At 40.2% G+C, this 19,798-nt stretch overlaps 2 protein-coding genes and 1 pseudogene across 3 annotated transcripts; 1 reads left to right on the forward strand and 2 right to left on the reverse strand.

The window, feature by feature from the left end:
- Positions 1-5,959: 5,959 nt before the first annotated feature.
- On the reverse strand, positions 5,960-7,338 carry LOC143609667 (bifunctional riboflavin biosynthesis protein RIBA 1, chloroplastic-like). The gene is made up of 4 exons (XM_077084359.1): positions 7,163-7,338; positions 6,950-7,079; positions 6,500-6,796; positions 5,960-6,166 (listed from the first exon to the last, which is right to left on the reverse strand). The coding sequence occupies exons 1-4, from the start codon at positions 7,336-7,338 to the stop codon at positions 5,960-5,962; spliced, it is 810 nt and encodes a 269-aa protein (XP_076940474.1).
- A 1,825-nt stretch (positions 7,339-9,163) lies between these two features.
- LOC143609663 (eukaryotic translation initiation factor 5-like) lies at positions 9,164-12,154 on the forward strand (annotated as a pseudogene). Its single transcript, XR_013149455.1, has 2 exons — positions 9,164-9,311; positions 10,401-12,154. The product of XR_013149455.1 is annotated as a eukaryotic translation initiation factor 5-like (transcript).
- A 2,275-nt stretch (positions 12,155-14,429) lies between these two features.
- LOC143609670 (eukaryotic translation initiation factor 5-like) lies at positions 14,430-17,054 on the reverse strand. The gene is made up of 2 exons (XM_077084361.1): positions 16,943-17,054; positions 14,430-16,258 (listed from the first exon to the last, which is right to left on the reverse strand). Exon 2 carries the CDS (start codon positions 15,932-15,934, stop codon positions 14,672-14,674), a length of 1,263 nt encoding a protein of 420 aa, XP_076940476.1. The 5' UTR covers positions 15,935-16,258; positions 16,943-17,054; the 3' UTR covers positions 14,430-14,671.
- Positions 17,055-19,798: the final 2,744 nt, after the last annotated feature.

The raw sequence follows: 19,798 nt of genomic DNA on the forward strand, positions 1-19,798 counted from the left end.
TGGCTCCAGATAAATTGCTTCATCGCCTCAGCTGTGATTTTTGCTAGTGGCTTGGCCTCAACCCATTTTGTGAAATAGTCTATCGCCACTACCAAAAATTTCAGTCGCCCTTGCGCTTGCGGCAGGGGCCCCACAATATCAATGGCCCATTTGTGGAAAGGCCATGCGGAGGTCACTGGAATCAAGTTGTTCTTTGGACGCATGGTGTTTGGCGCGTAGCTCTGACATGCCTTGCATTTTTGGATTTCTTTTAGCGCATCCAAGTACATGCCTGGCCAATAGTAGCCTGAGCTCATCGCCTTGGCAACCACCATGCGCGGACCAGCGTGAATTCCACAGATTCCTTCATGAATCTCCCTAATCACATAGGTTGCTTCTTCAGCATCCAGGCATTTCATGAGCGGTCCAAGATAAGAGCGCCGATATAATGTACCATCAAGTAATTCATAGTTCTGTGCCTTGTGTCTTATCTTTCTCGCCTGTGCGCGATCGTCCGGTAACTTCCCCTCCTTCAGGAATTCCATTATTGGAGTTATCCAGGATGAAGGGGTTGTATGAATTACAAGGACCGATTGCGTTTGCACTGACGGGCTGCTCATTACTTCCACCCTGACATCTTTGCCAAAGTGATCAAAATTAGTTGATGCCATTTTACTCAACGCGTCAGCGGACTTGTTTTCGCTGCGCGATATGTGTATGATTCTGAAGAAGTCAAACTGCTCAACGAGCTTTTTTGCCTGCTCTAGATACAGAGGCATTGTGTTCTCCTTGGCGTCATATAGGCCGTTGACCTGAGCAGCTACCAAGTAAGAATCAACATGCGCCTCTAGTCTCTTAACCCCAAACTTGCGCGCGATGCGCAGACCAGCCAGCAGGGCTTCATACTCAGCCTCATTGTTGGTACTCTTGAAGTCCAACCTAATAGCATAAGTATATTCATGATTATCAGGGTCCACCAGTTTGAGGCCTGCGCCGGACCCTTCGCTGTTGGAGGCTCCATCAGTGAATAGCCTCCAAACATCTTCTTCATCATTTGCTCGCGGAGGGTCTACCTCGCGCTGAGCTTCTTCAATCTTTCCCTCTGGGATTTCCGTGATGAAATCCGCCAAAACTTGACCCTTTATCGCTGGACGGGGCTTATAAGTGATTGTGTGTTCACCTAATTCCAGCGCCCACTTTGTCAGCCTTCCGGAGAGCGGCGGGGCGTCGCAAGACTTGCTGGATGTTGTAACCAGTCAGAACTTCAATAAGATGACCATTGAAGTATCTATGGAGCTTGCGCGACGCGTGTGTTAGTGACAAAACTAACTTTTCCATGATGGAATAGCGCGTCTCAGGGTCTGTGAGCACCCGACTCACATAGTATATTGGCGTTTGGATCCCCTTGCGATCCACCAATAATACTGCGCCGATCGCGCGGTCTCCAGCTGACAGGTACAATGTAAGGGTTTCGCCAGGAAGTGGAGCTGTGAGCGCTGGCAACTTTATGAGACATTCTTTTATCTCAGTGAAAGCTTGCTCAGCCTCAGGCGTCCACTTGAATTGGCTCTTCTTCAAACAGTTCCTCAAGGTGTTAACGAATGGAGTAGATTTGCTGGCGTGGTTCGCTAGGAACCTGTTGATTGACACCAATCTACCATTCAGCTTCTGAACCTCTTTCATGGTGGATGGTGAAGGCATGTCAAGGATGGCTTCCACCTTTTCAGGGTTCACCTTGAAACCATCCTTAGTGACCATCACACCAAGAAATTTCCCCTCTTCTGCGCCGAAAGTACATTTGCTCGGGTTGAGCTTCATGTTAACTTCCGTTAGGCGCTGAAGAGTTTCCTCGATGTCTTTGAGCATTTGTCTCTCCTCCCTGCTCTTGATCACCAAATCATCAACGTAGACTTCTAGATTTCTTCCGATTTGTTCACTGAAAACCGAATCCATAAGTCTCTGATAGGTTGCGCCCGCATTCTTTAAACCAAAGGGCATTTTTGTGTAACAAAAAACACCCTTGTCGGTTCTGAAGGCAGTCTTGTCTTCATCCTGTGGTGCCATTTGAATCTGGTGATAGCCTTTGTAAGCATCCAGGAAACATTTGAGCTTGAATGGCGCCACAGAGTCCACCTTTGCGTCGATGTTTGGGAGGGGGTAACAGTCTTTCGGACATGCTTTGTTGAGGTCCTTGAAGTCAATACACATTCTCCATGACCCGTTGCTTTTCTTTACCATCACAGGATTGGTTACCCATGTCTGGTATCGGATCGGGCGGATGATGTTTGCGCGCAAAAGGTCCTCCACTTGCTCATTCATGGCCTTCGCCTTTTCATCCCCCATGATTCTCTTTTTCTGAGCAATTGGCTCCACCGACTTGAACGTGTTAAGAGAATGTTGCGCCAAGTCTCGCGGGACCCCCGTCATATCGGAGTGTTGCCACGCGAAAACCGACGTGTATTTTGTGAGCAACTTTTTCATTCTCAATCTCGTTTCGTCTGAAATGATAGCGCCAATTGTGACCGTTTGCTCTGGGAATTTTGGGTTTAAAATCCACTTCTCTGGCGCATTGTCAGCCATTGGAAGTTTCATTCTCCCTTCCCGCGGCGTGCTTGTCACTGCGCACAAATGATCGCGGTAAACAAATGTTACGCCTGTTGGTGTAGGGATCCCCAATGCGCCGTGCGCTGGCGACGGTACAGCATTAAATTGGGCAATCGTTCCCCTACCCAGGATCATATTGTGGCATGACGTGGTGGGCAAGACCAAGAAGTTGACAACTTCGGCTCGCTTGTGCTCATCATCCCCCATAGTTAGTTCAAACTGAATCTGGCCTAGGGGATGTATGATTTCATTTGAGACACCACAGATTGGTGCGTTCACAATTTCGAGCCGCGCTTGGTCTGCCGGGTCTAACTTTCTGAAACACTGCTCATACATAATGTCAGATTCGCTTCCAGTGTCCACCAGGACCTTTGACACTTCGTAATGAGCAATGTGTGTGGTGATGACGAGAGGACTGCTTATTGAAGGGCCTCCCCTGATTCTTGGGAAGATGACTTGCTGCTCGCGCCAATCTCCGTGGATTTGCGCGCTTCTCTTTTTTGACGTCTGCCCTTGTCGTCCCCCCTCAGCCACACAGATTCTTTTGTATTTCTTGCTGGCAGAGGCTCCTTCCGGTTGCTCATCTTCTATTCTTTGGTTTTTTACCAAGTGAGCCAGCCTGCCTGACTTTACATCCTTCTCGATCGCATCCTTTAAATGATGGCATGCGTCGGTGTTGTGGCCCGGGGACCTGTGAAATTCACAATATTTGCCACTGTTTTGCGGTCCCTTGTAGTGTAGTTGCTTGGGGGGCTTGAATTGGACATTCTCAGTACTTAACACCTGTGAAGGTGTTTTAGTGAGGGGCGTCCATATTCTTGGCAGAGGTCTGCTAGGATCTCTGCCGCCCTCCCTCTTGTCACCCTCCCCGCGATTACGAACTTCTTTTTGGGGCTGTGGTGAGGTTGGTTGCGCTTGTTTTTCCGCGGAAGAAAAACTTGTTGGCTGCAACCTGGACCATACAGAGTTCTGTTTGGCCCTCTTCTCTTTGCTGCGCGGTGATTCTGCCTGATGCGCTCTTTCTCTTGCCCTATCTTGGGCAATTTGTTTCTCATTTCTCGCGAAAACTCGCGATGCCTCCATTAACTTGGCCCACGTGGTGGGCATCCCATCTTTGCTTACGAGAGCCCTGCGGAGTTGATCACTGCGCGCGCCTTGTATAAAGGCCACGCGCAGGAGCTGCTCAGTTATACCCCCGATTGCCAGGGATTCCTGATTGAACCAAGTGATGTAATCCTCAATCGTTTCATCATTCCTGCGTATGCAGTGCATGATGTCATCAGGATCGCGCGTGTGCCTGCGCTGCTGTACGAAGTGGGCTTGGAACTTTTCTAATAGTTCCTCGAACCCATCAATTTGCCCTGTCGGCAAGCTCTCGAACCATACCCGCGCTGCGCCCGTGAGGCAGCGAGCAAACATATGACACCATGTTGGCATCGTCCAGCTCTCTAGGTTTCCCGTGTTATAGAAACCTTGCAAAAAGTCATCTGGATCTGTTGTGCCATCATATTTGCCCAGACCACTTGGCATCTTTGTCTTGTGCTGGATGGGAGCCTGCGCAATGCGCGCAGTAAACTTTGAGTGTTTTACCAGGATGGCTGGTCTGTAGGGCGTGGTTACGTCCACTTGCCCTCTGACCGGTGGGCTGTACGGCATGTGCAGATCCAGATCTGCTCTGGCTCCAGGCGCCATGTTCACAGGCGCGCGGAGCTGTGAGCCTCCTGCATGAGTTTCCCGTGTCTTCCTCATGCTATGCACTTCTTCATCACTGAACTCAGTGTGTGCAGTGTGAACAGAATGTCCTTCTTCCGGCGCGCGCGGCCTCTTTGTAGTCTGCTTATCAAAAGCTTGCCTTTGTGTTTGGTCGGCTAGCTTCTTCTGCTTGACCATTTCGTTGTACTTTTCAATCAGACGCCGCTGCTCGTTTATGAGCCATTCATTCGGATCATTTGCTTCATCTTCTGGACCCATTGGTCCTTTCAGCTTCGCGCCGGCCATATTTTGTAACGTGAGATCGTCTGGAGGAGTTTCAGTCTGGCCGTGAGGGGTTGTGACGAAGGGACGGTTGCTGGTGGTACGCGTAGAATCACGCGGAACCCTCAGAACCTGCTGTCCGTCGTTAACACCCTCACGTTCAATATCCTCCAGAGCTTGATCAACGTTACGAACTCCAGAAACCATGGTGATTGATTTTTTTTTTTTATAGATCTGATGAGATCTGATTGCCGTTTGTAACAGTGGATGACGCCAATGAAGAAACGTGGATCTACTCACTGGTAGCAGATCTACTTTCCTCGGGTGTGATTATACTATTTCACCGATGGTTCTTCTGGATCAGTGTTCTTCCACCTACAAAATGAACAGCGCCGTTACTTACCCCTCAGAAAGGGACAGAGGGGTCCTCTTTGGGGTAACCCTCCGGCGTGAGAATCAGTATCTTTGTGGAGAAGATAATAATGTGTGTAAGAGAATCTCCAGGGTCTTGCTGAATAGCTGAATACCCTTTTGATTGTAAGACTGTCTGTTTGTATGTAACTGACTGTGAGTGAATGTGATTCAATATGATTGAATGTGTTATCACTGCTTGTAACTGTCAATGATTGAGTATGAATGTGTCATCAAAGTGGAGTTGATGCTGTATTTATAGTGCTAGGGTTACCACCGGTTGGGCTCAACCTCGTTGGCTTCCTCCAATCGCACTGCGCCACGTGTCCTCTGGGACACCTGGCGCTTTCTCGTTGGTTGTAATCACGTGGTAACACATGTGTCATGCTGAGTTGTCGACCTTTCATTTGGCAGCTATCAACATCAGCATATTCTTTCTCCTTAAAAAGATGCCTTCTGGAAGGTTGTTTGACGTGCACAATCAAAGTTGCCCTAATCCTGATTGGGATAAGGACGAGGTTGATTATGCGCACGTGTGATATGCGCCCATCCTGAGGATGCGCGAGGTCTTCTCTTTATTCTCACACGCAGATATTTCATGCGCAGATGTGATATGCACGAGCATGTGATATGCGCCGCGCGCTGATGCGCTGCGCGCATATGTGATGCGCGAGCATGTGTGTCTGGGCAGATGTGATATGCACGAGCATGTGATATGCGCCGCGCGCATATGTGATGCGCGAGCATATGTGTGCCTGGGCATATGATGCCTGAGGATGTTTTGTATGCGCCATGCGCATAGGTTTTGGCTTTGTGTCTTCATAATGTCTTTATCTTGTGGGTTGACCCGCCTTGCTCGGTGTTGAGGCGGGTACATACCTCTTCATTGGGTGAGGCTAATTAACTAGGGTTTCAAGCCTGACCATGACATATATTATTGGTGTAATTTATTAGTACGAATAGATGACTAGGTGAGTTACCATTAAAAAAATCAAGATAAAGTATCGTTAGTCCCTGAGCTATAAAGATGTCCCATCTTTGCTTCTTTGGTCTCGAGATATTGTTTGTTGTCCTTGGTAATGGGAGTTAGAACTGGAACTCTCTGCATAACTTCTAAGCCACATCCCTTAAGTTTGATGCATTTATCAGGGTTGTTCGTCATCAGTTTCATTGTTTTAACTCCTAAGTCCTTCAAGATCTAAACACAATTATAAAAAAAAATCAAAACACAAATGATTATATGCATTATAACATAATTTCCTACTATGGAAATACTTTAACTTGACATATATCATAAGTAAAATGTCTCCTTATGTATCCGATATCTAGGTTACCATAAATGTTTGTATAATAAATATTACATTGATGCTAATAAATTACATATATATGTATGCAATGTTCATCAATAAAAGTTCCTAGAAAGAATATGTCACAGTTTTTCGTATAAACTACGATTAGTATCATATCTATGGTTCAGCATTGTAAAACTATGTGCCTACTTGTATATGTAACTATGTGAATTTGTGTATACCTGTGCTCCGATGTTGTAATCTCTTGAATCTACAGGCAAACCAAGGTCTTCGTTAGCTTGGACCGTGTCACGACAATCATCTTGTAAGTTATAAGCACGAAGCTTGTGACCTAACCCGATGCCCCTTCCCTCGTGTCCTTTGAGATAAACAACAACACCCCTACCCGCCTCTTCGATTAGTTTCAATGCAAGTTCAAGTTGGTTCCCACAATCACATCTGGCAGACTTGAATATATCTCCCGTTAAGCATTCTGCGTGAACCCTAACAAGAGCATCCATTCCGTCCCCAATCTCTCCCTGTTATTGATCAATCCTATTTCATGTAAGTTTTTATTTAAAAATATTTATATGTTTTATTAAGGAGTTGTATGTTTAATTCAAAATAGAAGGCAATCATGCAACGAGTTGCGTCGCTAGCCATTTTTCAAAAGTTACTGAAATCAATCGCACCTTGACAATTGCGACATGCTCCAGTCCATCTGACATTGATTTATAACAATGAACAATAAATGATTCACATGCAGTAGGCAACCGTGCAGCGGAAACTCGTTTAACTATCTTATCCATCTTCTTTTTATACCTGGCCATATATACATTAATACATACACAGTTGCACATTAAGCATACAGAGAATATAAGACTAGATATTAACATAGAACATACATAGACAAAACTACTACTAAAACCCCGAAGGCACAAATTGTTACTTCATTTAGAAATGAGAAGATTGGTGCAAAACTAGACGAATGATTAGTACTAGAATTTGAGGAATCTGTTGCCGGGAGTGCTGATCCGATGAGCAACGCAATTGAAATAAACACAACGGAGAGAAATGCCATGGTGGGGGTACAAGAAGTCGAGAACACAAGTGAACTTGAGAAGAATTCGGAGTGGTGAGAGTTTATATAGGAAATGTTTTAGGGTAAAGACTATAGGGTGTTAACACTACCAAATGTTTTAGTTAAATCTTAACCGTTGGATAGAAATGACCAACGGTGATTTCAGAAGAGTAGATTGAAATAGGTCAGATTTTGTTTCCCATGACTATTTAATTCGTTCATGAATATATATTTGTTTCTTTTTTTGTATTAAGATTTTAAAATAAGATACACTTATACAAACAACCTAAAGTTAACGTTTTGCTAATGGATAAAGTTATATTTGATTTCTGGATAAAAGCATGTGTTTAAGTATGGTAAAAAATAAGCATGTTAAAATTTTCGAATTAATTTAAAAGGTAATTATTTAAATAATTATCAAGCCAAAATTAGTATTAAAACAATCGTTATATATTAGGCTAAAACTTTTAACAATATCTTAGTAATAACATAATCAAGAAGGTCTAAATTTAACAAGTCTAATTCACAAGTTTGAAACGTAATTTCTTAAAATTTAAGGAACAAATTAATTTGTAATTTGTGCAAACCACATAGACGATCTGAGCATTCGTATAGCTCCGAGTACCCTGATGAAATCTCAGTTACTAACCTACTATCATTTCCTAGTAGCCTTCCGTTATAGAAATCCTAAATAAAACGTGCTCACTAAATCATATTGACATCGCTTTGGTTCATTTGGAAGACGCTAAACAAAAAGATATTTGACAACATTGCCGTGCATCCTATATATTAAAGTGATAAAACGGATAAAAATCACCTTGTTTCTTTGGATAAAATAGAGTGAAAGCTCAACAATATGATTGGTCATTGCGGAATAATTGTTTACATATTGGGTTTTTATGTTGATATTTGTTTCAGTTTTTGTCCATTGACTTTGACGTCTTGCAAAGCCGTTCGTTGTGTTCTTGTTTATGATATATCCTGTGTCGAAAAAGAATATTAAAGTATTTCTAAATTTTGTGTGTTACACGAATGCAAACCGGTTACGCTACTTGTTTCACAAGTTATGTCATATTTCTCTTGCTTAAGATCAAAAGTATATAGATGACCAATAAAAAACAATTTTATATAGAAATTGCTATAACACGTTTCTAGTTTTAGACCACATATTTTTGTAAAGGATAAAATAATTGTTTTTTATTATCATTTTCTCTCTCTTTTTCTTTTCTTACAAAAAAAATATAAAAAAGGAACAAATTGAAATACGAAACTTGTATTTAAAGGTGTACAAACAGGTCAGACCTGCGAGATCTAACCCGAGCCTATTCAGACTTAGACCATTTTGTAAATTACCAATTCTTATCAATTCAAGGCTTGCAGGTCTCATTGGTCTTGTGAGTCTTATCCGGTTTATGTAAATAGAAAATGATCAGAGTTCATTTCTTTAAAACTGAACGTGTTCATGTTCGCTTATTTAAAATCTAAACAAGCTGACAGACAAAATGAACCTAACTGAACAAAGATAGACAAACATAATTGAACACATATGCACATATGAACCTACTTAAATGAACACAAAGAAACAAAAATGAGCATATATGAACAAATATAAACGAACATAAATAAACGGAAAAACATGCGTTAATATTCGTTCATTTAATTAAACAAACACAACTTTTTTGTTCATGTTCAATCGTTTAATAAATAAACGAACATAGACAAACTTTCCAGCCAAACAGTTCACCAAACATTTGGTTCGTTCGTTTACGGGGCTACTAGCACATCTTACCCGATTATGCTCGAAGTCTCAAACCCTTCCCACATTCATATACGCGAATACTTGTAATTCCTGATAACCCACCCACCCGCCTATATAAGTAATTCTGATAGGCCGCCTCTTTCTCTATCGCTTTAATCACAACTCAAAACCCTAACCTCTTTGCTTATCTCATCTCATCTCTCTTCATCCTTCTGTAAGTCTCCGTTTAGTTTCCGATTATAATTTCTATTCATAATCTAGTTTTTAATTGTATTCATCTCGGTGTAATTTGCTTGTGACCGATTGATTTGATATGTGTTTGTTTTGATCAAAAGTCTGAATTATTATGACTGCAGTGTTATTAATTGATTGTAAATTTGTAATTGTTATTAGATCTGATATATATAAACTTTTGCTTTTGATTTATGTTATCTATTGAATTATGTTGTATATGATTATTATTGTTATAATCAGGAGCTAAGATGATATAAATTTTGATTGTCATGTGCCTCGGTGTTGATATGAGTTATCTGCTTTATTATCAGTGTCTTTGATCATCATAATTTTGATTTTAATACTGAATTCATGAGCGGGGTTGAAGAAGGTGGTAGATAAATAATTTTAGCTGTATAGGATAACATAGGTTTTATGCATTTATTGTTGGGGATTCAGTAGTTGTGTTAACGCTTGGACAATCTGAGAGTCGTTAAACACTTTCAGATCAAAATAATTTGGTGGTTCTCTCGAACTTTCAATTTGGATAACACTGTATGTCTATTCGTGTACTAGAGTGACTAATCGCGTATATAAAGAGACGATTAAGTGACCTATTTTGTTTTATTATTATTTTTGAACAACTAAATGTTACACCGTAAAGGGATGATTAAATGACTTATTTATGTAGGGGTTAGATAGTGGTAGTTAGTTCACAATAACTATCCTTGGTAGTTACAATACCGCCATAAATATTAGTAGTAGTTATATAACCATTGTAACTATTGATAGTGGTTATCAGCTTCAAAACTACCAGTGACGCTGCCTCATATCCCGTTGTTACCAGGAATTAGAACAGTCTTGATTAAGTGTGCTTTCCGCATCTCCTAACTTGTAGCAATGTTTATTCTAAAATCTTATTTGGTAATAAATAGATCCCATTTACCCAAAATGGCCTGATGTCATTAAAATCACCAAGATTTATATTGTTTTATTTTCTGTTTTTGCATATATTAACATTGTGGTGATTCATTATGATTTTTAATGCAATTTTTCGTGATAATAATATCTAACCATAAATTTCATGAAGGTTTTGAGGTAATCTGCTTACACGAAACTGCAAGGTGGAGTTTTTGGAAGGTTATAAAAAGGGTATTTTTATGTCCGAGCAGGGTAATCTCTACTTAGGGTGTGTCGGGTTATTGGGAAAGTATTCCTTTCAAGGAGGCAACTCCTATCCTGTTGATAACAGTTGGCTGTATGCATCAAGCTCTATTAGAGAAATCTGTGGTTGCAGCAACCTGGCGCAGCTACCTTTATTTACTACAACAACTGATTGCTCGTGTTTTCGTTCCAAAACTCTGTGATTCGACATTTTAATTGCAAGAACCAATAACAATGGCTTTGCAGAACATTGGTGCTAGCAACAGTGACGATGCCTTCTACAGGTATAAGATGCCAAAAATGATTACTAAAATCGAGGGGCGCGGAAATGGCATCAAAACGAATATAGTGAACATGGTTGATGTTGCTAAAGCTTTGGCTAGACCAGCTTCTTACACTACAAAATACTTCGGGTGTGAGCTTGGAGCACAATCTAAATTTGATGAGAAAACCGGGGTGTCACTTGTGAACGGGTCTCACGACACAGCAAAACTAGCGGGTCTTCTTAAGAATTTTATTAAAAAGTATGTTCAGTGTTACGGTTGTGGCAACCCGGAAACGGAGATACTGATTACAAAGACTCAGATGGTTCAGTTGAAATGTGCTGCTTGTGGTTTTGTGTCTGATGTGGATATGAGAGAAGCTGACATCGTTTATCTTGAAGAATCCACCCAAGCAGAAGAAGAATTCTAAAGATAAAAAGGCGATGAGGCGAGCTGAGAAGGAGCGGTTGAAGGAAGGTGAGATGGCGGATAAGGTTCAAAAGAAGCTGACAAAAGAGACAGTGAAGAAGCCTGGTAAAGATAAAACATTGTTAAAAAAGAAAGGTAATGCTTCAGATGAGGATCGTGTTTCACCTGCTGCAAGCCAAGATGGCGACAAGCTGAACGGTTCTGACGATGATGATATCCAATGGCAGACTGATACGTCAGCTGAAGCGGCCCGTCGACGCATTCAGGAACAGCTTAGTAGCGTGGCGGCGGACATGGTGATGCTGTCAACAGAAGAGCCTGTGAAGAAGGTTGGCCCTGTGGTGGAGGAGAATGCTAATGGCAACATGAAGAAGAATCTTGCTGATGTGGCTAAGGAGTATCTGAAGAAGGGTGTGGCACCAAAGGAACTGCTAGCATCTCTGTCGGGGTCTGCACAGGAAAATGCGAGTGTGATTTACGAGGCAGTGCTGGATGGGGTGGAGAAAGGGTATGCGAAACACGCGCTCAAGAAGAAAAAGTATTTAGATGCTGTTGTTGAGGGTGAGGGTGATTCACAGTTGCTTCTTTTAAAAGCGGTTGAAGACTTCTGTGGGAAGTCAAACCCGGTTGCAGTGAAGGAAGTGGCCCTCGTGTTGAAAGCATTGTATGATGAGGGCATTCTGGAAGAGGAGTATATAGTGAAGTGGTATGAGGAGGGATCGTTCGGTGGGAACAAAAGCTCTCTCATTTGGAAGAATGCAAAGCCTTTTGTGGAATGGCTTCAAAGCGCGGAGTCGGAGACTGAAGAGGAATAAGATGGTCATGCTACTCTCTCTGTCTTTGTTTATGTTTTGTGTTATTATATGGTACTTTATGTTATGTTTTATGTGTGGCTTGAATGCTTTGGTTTGGATGTATTGTGACTTGGTATTTTAGCAATAAACTGTGTTTGTGTTTGGTGTGTGGAATTTTTTTGTCAACTCAATATTTATCTATTTTCAACACTTGTGTAGTTATGTCACTTAATCTCAATAATTTATATGATTCAAATTGTTCCACTTATTCAATTCAAAAGGTATGTATTTCCAAATTCTAGAAATAGACAAGTTGAACATCCATGGCTTGTTGACGATCATGTGAGGTAGAGGTGCACACAATCGGGTTCTGTTAAAACCCGAACCGGTTTGGAACCGGGTTTTTTTACACCGGGTAGAAAATGAGACCGGTTTCAGTCAGGAACCGGGTCGGTTCCGGACCCGAACCGGTGCCCATAAATGCCAACTTTTAAGAACCGGGTAGGGTAGGAACCGGGACCGGGTATTACGTAAAAAACGGTTTCGCCGGTTTTTTTTTAAATTCAAATAATCTAGCCGTTACAAACCGGTTCCAACGGCTATATAGCCGTTTTTGATCGTTGGAACCGGTTTTTTTACTATATATAGGTTATTAACATACTATAAATAACCGGGTTTTTTACTATATATAGGTTATTAACGTACTATAAATAACAATGTGTTGTGTGTTGTTACTTAAACAACTTTCAAAACTATATAACACACCCTAAATCACAATTAAGGTTAAACCGACAAGAAATGACAACTAATGACGACGTTGATATGGTGATCGAAACAACACGATGGCCCGATGTTTGGATTCATTACGATTTGTGTGTCATGACCGACGCACAAGAGATGGCTCGTTGCAAATATTGCTCGAAGTTTCTTAAAGCAGGGTCCAACTCGACATTACGAAGGTGGTGGAAAACAAGTTATATATAGGTCTCGGGCATCAAAAACCGGTTCCAACGGCTATATTACCTTTGGAACCGGTTACAACGGCTATATTTCTCTCAAAAACCGGTTCCAACGGCTATATTACCGTTGGAACCGGGTAGGAACCGTTTCAATTATATAATTAGTGGAACCGGGTATGGCTTTCGGGTATAACGTCAATCGGGTAGGAACTGGAACCGGTTCTGGGTCGGTTCCAGAACCGGTTTTTTTGTGCACGTCTAATGTGAGGACAACTACATGGTCGGTTGGTTCGCCGACTTCTTTGAATTCAAATCTGAATCGACATCTTTTTCATCAAAATTCATATTTGGTGTGAAATTAATATTGCAAAACTTTTCTTCAAATTCTTTAACTTCATGTGTTGAAATTTGAAAAAATCATTGTTTTTACATACATCAAACATCCAATAATTGTGAAGAGGACTTTCTCTTGTTTTCCTTTGTAATAAGGAAACTATTATCTATTTCGTAAATAGTTTCTTGTTTGATCTCTTTATTCTTTATCCTTTTGAGATTAAGGATCTCCTTACCACTTTAACTTACGTTCTTGATATTCGAATATCTTGATCAGTTTAAGTTATACCACTGAGATTCAATCATCTAAATATTACTTGTTTCCCTCTCAAGATCTCAATGTAACTTTCATTTATCCGCCTTTCTCATCACATATAAAGAATGAAGTTAACTACCATCTATAGTAATAAGCACGTTCAATAGTAATAATTCTCATACACAAGTTACTAATCGTATAATAAACATATAGATGCAATGTACACTATTCAGGCTTCCACCCGTTTAAGTTGAGTTCCAAATGGGCGTTTGTGAATGAGCTGCTCTAATGTTCCTATGTGGCAACCGTTTGGCGTTTGTGATGAAGAAGAAGAGAGGCAGATAGCTTGAAGAGAGAGGGGAAGAACCGTTCTTATTCCCAGATGGTTTTTATGTGAGAAAAAGTAAGAAAAAAGAGAGAAAGGGTGACATGACACAAAAAGATCGCGACACGCCATAATAAACTCATGCCATCATTATTTTAAAACTTTATTCAAATATGCTATCTATGACATGTGATCTAGGAGATCATTAGTCTTCAAAAGGTTCAATTTTCACATATTTATGTGATCTAGGAGAACAGAAACCAACATGTAGGGCTGAAAATATTCAGAATACACTTGGTAACTTGAATGCCTAATTCAGGGCCAATCAAGCATATTCAATTCGGATCTCGGTCTTAACTTTGAGAGTGATTCAGATTCAGTTCAGTCCGAATAAATACAAACATTATAGCCTAAGAAGTTCATAATCAGTCCTGGCCCGATGCAAGACTACCCAACTCAGAAATACCGTGCCAGACAGTCTGGTTTTCGGTTTTGATTTTCTGGAAATTCCAGGTTCAGGCTCGTTTTGGTCTGCTCGTGTTTCAAACCGACAAACAACCCTAATAAAATGTGATTATCAAGTGTACTAAACAGAAAATGAAAAGCTAAATTGCGTTGCATTAATGGAGACTAAATAAGCCACTAAATACATGAAAGATCCATACATAGCGACGCATAAACATGAGAAAATAACGAACGCAAACACAACCACGGTTTATTGTTAAAACACCAAGTCACAATACATCCAAACCAAGTATTCAAGCCGCACTAAAAGCATAACATAAAGTATCATAAAATAGCACAAACATAAACAAAGTAGAGTAGCATGACCTCCATCTTACTCTTCTTCGGTTTCAGACTCCGCACTCTGAAGCCACTCCACAAAAGGCTTTGCATTCTTCCAAATGAGAGAGCTTTTGTTCCCACCACTCGATCCCTCCTCATACCACTTCACTATATACTCCTCTTCCAGGATGTCCTCATCGTACAACGCTTTCAAAACAAGCGCCACTTCTTTCACTGCAGTCGGGTTTGACTTCCCACAAAAGTCTTCAACCGCTTTTAAAAGAAGCAACTGTGAATCACCCTCACCCTCAACAACAGCAGCTAGATAATTTTTCTTCTTGAGCGCGTGTTTCGCACATCCTTTCTCCACCCCATCCAGCACCGCCTCGTAAATAGCGCTTGCATTTTCCTGAGGAGATCCCGATAGTGATGTCAGCATTTTTTTTGGACCCACACCCTTCTTCAAATACTCCTTAGCCACGTCAGCAAGATTCTTCTTCGTGTTCCCATTAATATTTTTCTTTGCAGGCTCTTCCGTTGACAGCATTACCATGTCAGCCGTCACACTACTTAGCTGCTCCTGAATGCGTTGGCGGGCCGCTTCTGCTGATGTGTCAGTCTGCCACTGGACATCATCATCGTCCTCCTCACCAAAACTGTTCTCCTTGTCGCCAGCCTGGCTTGCAGCCGGTGAAACACGATCCTCATCAGAAGTGTTACCTTTCTTTTTCAACAAAGTTTTATCTTTACCGGTCTTCTTCACCGTCTCTTTTGTCAGCTTCTTTTGCACCTTATCCGCCATCTCACCTTCCTTCAACCGCTCCTTCTCAGCTCGCCTCATCGCCTTTTTATCTTTGGAATTCTTCTTCTGTTCAGGTGGATTCTTCAAGATAAATGATGTCAGCTTGTCTCTCATATCCACATCAGACACAAACCCACAAGCAGCACATTTCAACTGAACCATCTGAGTCTTTGTAACCAGTATCTCCGTTTCCGGGTTCCCACAACCATAACACTGAACATACTTTTTAATAAAATTCTCAAGAAGACCCGCTAGTTTTGCTGTGTCGTGAGATCCATTCACAAGTGACACCCCGGTTTTCTCATCAAATTTAGATTGTGCTCCAAGCTCACACCCGAAGTATTTTGTAGTGTAAGAAGCCGGTCGAGCCAAAGCTTTAGCAACATCAACCATGTTTACTATATTCGTTTTGATACCGTTTCCACGCCCCTCGATCTTAGTAATCATCTTTGGCATCTTATACCTGTAGAAGGCATCGTCACTGTTGCTAGCCCCAATGTTCTGCAAAGCCATTGTTACTGGTTCCTTGAGTAATCAAAGTGTCGGATCACAGAGCTTGAATTGGAACAAAAACACGGGAGATCAGTTGCTGTAGTGAATGAAGATAGCTGCGCTAAGCTGCTACAACCACAGAATTCTTTAATAGAGGTTGATGCATACAGCCAACTGTTTTCAACAAGATAGGAAATTCCTCCTTGTGAGGATATAGGACAATACTTTCCCAATAGCCCGATACACCGAAAGTATAGAATTCCCTGCTCGGACATAAAAATACCCTTTTTATAACCTTCCAAAAACTCCACCTTGCAGATTCTTGTAAGCAGATTACCGCACAACCTTTATGAATTGAGTACTGTGAGATATTAGTATCCAGAAGATTTATATAAAAAAGGTAACTTCTTACAAAGTTCAATCAATGTCACCCCATAAAGGGTAACCGTCAAATAATAAAAAATAGAACTATACAAGTACGTAAGAATATTATAGATGGCATCGTCGTATCATTAACATATAATCAAAAAACTATTTCGCAATTATGTTACCAAGTCGTATGAAAATAGATAAAAACTTATTCTATCGACCATCCGAATAAAATTTCGGTATTAAAACAGCCTATTTAGCAAAGTTCACTGGCAAACAATCATCAATAATATAGCAAATAAGACACATCAACAACAAAACACGAACAACAGTCGTGTTTCGAATAACCAGAGTTCCATCTATAAACTACAAGATCAATCATCAAGCAGCAATTTGATTCAATAGATAACACAAATCAACAACAAATATCAGATCTAAAATGAATTCAATCAGCAAATCCAACACGGAAACAAAAACAGGCGTAACATCGATTATTATTATTAACTATAAGAACACGATAAATTCGTCGATTTGTCAATAAATAAACAAGACGATATTCATAACAATTCCACCGTTACAAGCAAATAATATGATTTAGCGTAAACGAAAACACCAGGTCACTGTATAAAGATAATAATCGGAATTGTATAATAAACTTACCGATGGATCGATAGATAATAAGAGGCGCCTAGGGTTTTCAATTTCAATTGTGGCCAATAGAATTAAAATAGATGAGCGATTGATTGAAACACAAACAAACAAACAAACAAACAGCCGACAATTACACGTATTCACCATTTTTATTTAATAAAAATATATTTTCTAAAGCTAAAACAGTAGATACATTAATTAATTAATTAATTAATGACAATAAATACATATTAATGTCAGATTTATTTAACTTTATACCACAAGTGAATAATAACATAAATTAATGGTGTTCATTTTTATTTTTGTTTACAGAAAAATATCACAGCATTTTATTTTATTTTTTCATTGTGAAATTTGAGCACCCCACAATAGTAAGCACGTACAAGTGCTTTGTTTGTAAATTTTTTAACACATATGGTTATATTTCATCTTATATAGGCAATAATTTAAACTCGTTATCATATTTGTGAAGAGTAAACACTAGGTCACCAGGCGTCATGGGTAATGAACAGTGTTAATAAGGTGTGAAAAGAATAACGCACATTAACTAACATCATTTTATTTACGATCTTCATTGAATGGGTACAACTGATTATGTGTGGCTATATGCCATCTTATTAAACTCAACCTAGCCACGTGTAAAACATACACACACAGAACAAAGCCTTGTCGTTTCTTATAGCATGATCTTGGGGAATGTATAATTTTGCAAGTTCAGGGATATACGAGATTGCCCCTTGCAAGAGTTTCAACCCTAACGCAACTCAGGGTGTCATAGTGATTGGGTTTACATATACAACATAGTTCTTAAGCTCAAGATCTGATATTAAATTAGTGTGGAATTAAGTGTCTTCAAGTACTTGTTGCACAATTGCAATATAACACTCCCAGGAATAACCATCATCATTCAAATTACCTGACCCCCCCCCCCTCCCTCCCAAACCACCACCTCCCCGAAAAAATGTAAAAGAGAAGATTTAGAATTCACATAAGGTATACTATACTATCACTGTACTACAATGCACAATGAATCTTTACGACTACATGTGAAACTATCCTTTTCCACTATGCGAGAACTACTCTCTCATGCGAGAACTCCAAGTACTCACCCATCAATAATTGTCGCTCATAAAAGTTCTCACTTAACCAAGTAGTCGCATTTTATGGTATTCTCTTAATAAGCATATGTGTCACCCTAGTTATCACATGATCCAAGGTAATCGCATAATTGATGACCGTCGTTCGAGTCAATCAAAAACCTAATTATTCTAAATAGTTAGAGCAAGTAGGGTATCGTATCACAAAGAGTATGTGGTCAATGTATTCGTGTAACAGATTTCTAATTATATGGTCAACAATTACTTTACACACGACACTGGTTATCAAACAGTCCTTGCCAGTGTGACTCAGTTAAGGGTAATTGTACGTTTTATCGTATTCAATCTAACCAAACAGTTTTATGACTAATTATCTAGCAACTGGTAACAGATCGTTCAGACCAACGTAAACCTAAACCGACCGAACACACAGAAATACTAAACATCAATAATAATATATCAATCTTTCAATAACAAAACATAAGTATTCTTAATCACATGAGAAAAACTGTAAATGGTTACAAACTATACATCCCGGGTGCGATTCTAGGAGATTAGCCGAACCGAGACATCATCAAATCTTCGATACGGATGATATGGATCATGTGGAAGGTCTTGGCACAAGCTATAATGGTGGAAATCGCCTCTTGGAGCTGCTGGAATCGCCTATGGTTCGTCAAAACGGAGTTTGGGGTTCTTCAGAATTAAAAATAACATATAAACCTAAAATTCCCGTCTGCACTCCCGTCGCGGTACGCGATGGCCATATGACCATCCCATCGCGTACCGCGACCTAAGAAAACCTCATTTTAAGATTTCTCTCGTCGAGAAACCCAAAATTCATATATTATGGCTCTCGTAACTCATTTTCTAGCTCAGGATATGCTTGTTTTACTTCAAGGTCGCATTTCGCAACCTATCTTGTTCAGTTTTAGCATCGGTTTATGATCACTCATCTATACTCTTCCCGAATCCTTGAAACACTTCCCAAGACATCAAATAATGCTTCGGTCTTCCTGAGATATCATTCCATGCTCGTACAGGTCTCCCATTTATCATCTTTAACGATCAATTACCTGAAATACAAAAGCACGTATGAAGTACCAAACTTCTAACAATATACTCAATAAAACTACATAATTAATACACTAAAATACATACAAAATACCCGACCATCACATCCCCACACTTATCTTTTGCTTACCCTCAAGCAAACTCTAAAGTAAACATTAACCTCTATCATAGGTATGTAGATTATCGCCATTAATACTAGTAAGGTTTAAGGTCATACCCAGTTTCCCAGACTGACACTGTTTTTAGATTGACATCTCACAAATACGGTTAAATGCTATAATAAAAACAATAGAGCCGCCCAGACAGGTGTACTTTGTTTCCGGTTAAGGCACACATGCTCATACCACTCGTAATATAACATCTCTCCTCTCGGTTTGATATATGGACTAGCAAAAGATGTGCTAGTATCACTCAGCTTTCAATATCATTCATAAGTAAATATTAATCCATCAAGTTGCTTTGGCACAAATGCAAATCAAGAGGTCTTTAAAAGGGTTGTAACGGGGCCAGGTGTAAGGGTATGAAAGGGAAATATTTAAGTAGCTCAAACGATCTGACCCGGCTTATTACAAAACATCTAAATAAACGAAACTGCTATACAAACTGACTGACTTATTATAAAACCTCTAAATAAGCAAATTAACATACATACTAATTTCATATTTTTTTTTCTTTTTTTTACATAACGAACTAC

Source organism: Bidens hawaiensis, unplaced genomic scaffold (assembly GCF_021521415.1).
Source record: "Bidens hawaiensis isolate Kalapana, Puna unplaced genomic scaffold, B.hawaiensis_p1.1 tig00008721_1, whole genome shotgun sequence".
In the NCBI taxonomy this organism is placed as follows: Eukaryota; Viridiplantae; Streptophyta; class Magnoliopsida; order Asterales; family Asteraceae; genus Bidens; species Bidens hawaiensis.

Coding starts and splice junctions, on each gene's coding strand:
- LOC143609667 (XM_077084359.1), bottom strand. CDS start 7,338: ATGGCATTTCTCTCCGTTGTGTTTATTTCAATTGCGTTGCTCATCGGA. Junction 6,797..6,949: donor AGCATGTCGCAATTGTCAAG/GTGCGATTGATT, acceptor GATCAATAACAG/GGAGAGATTGGGGACGGAAT. Junction 6,167..6,499: donor ATTACAACATCGGAGCACAG/GTATACACAAAT, acceptor AATTGTGTTTAG/ATCTTGAAGGACTTAGGAGT.
- LOC143609670 (XM_077084361.1), bottom strand. CDS start 15,934: ATGGCTTTGCAGAACATTGGGGCTAGCAACAGTGACGATGCCTTCTAC.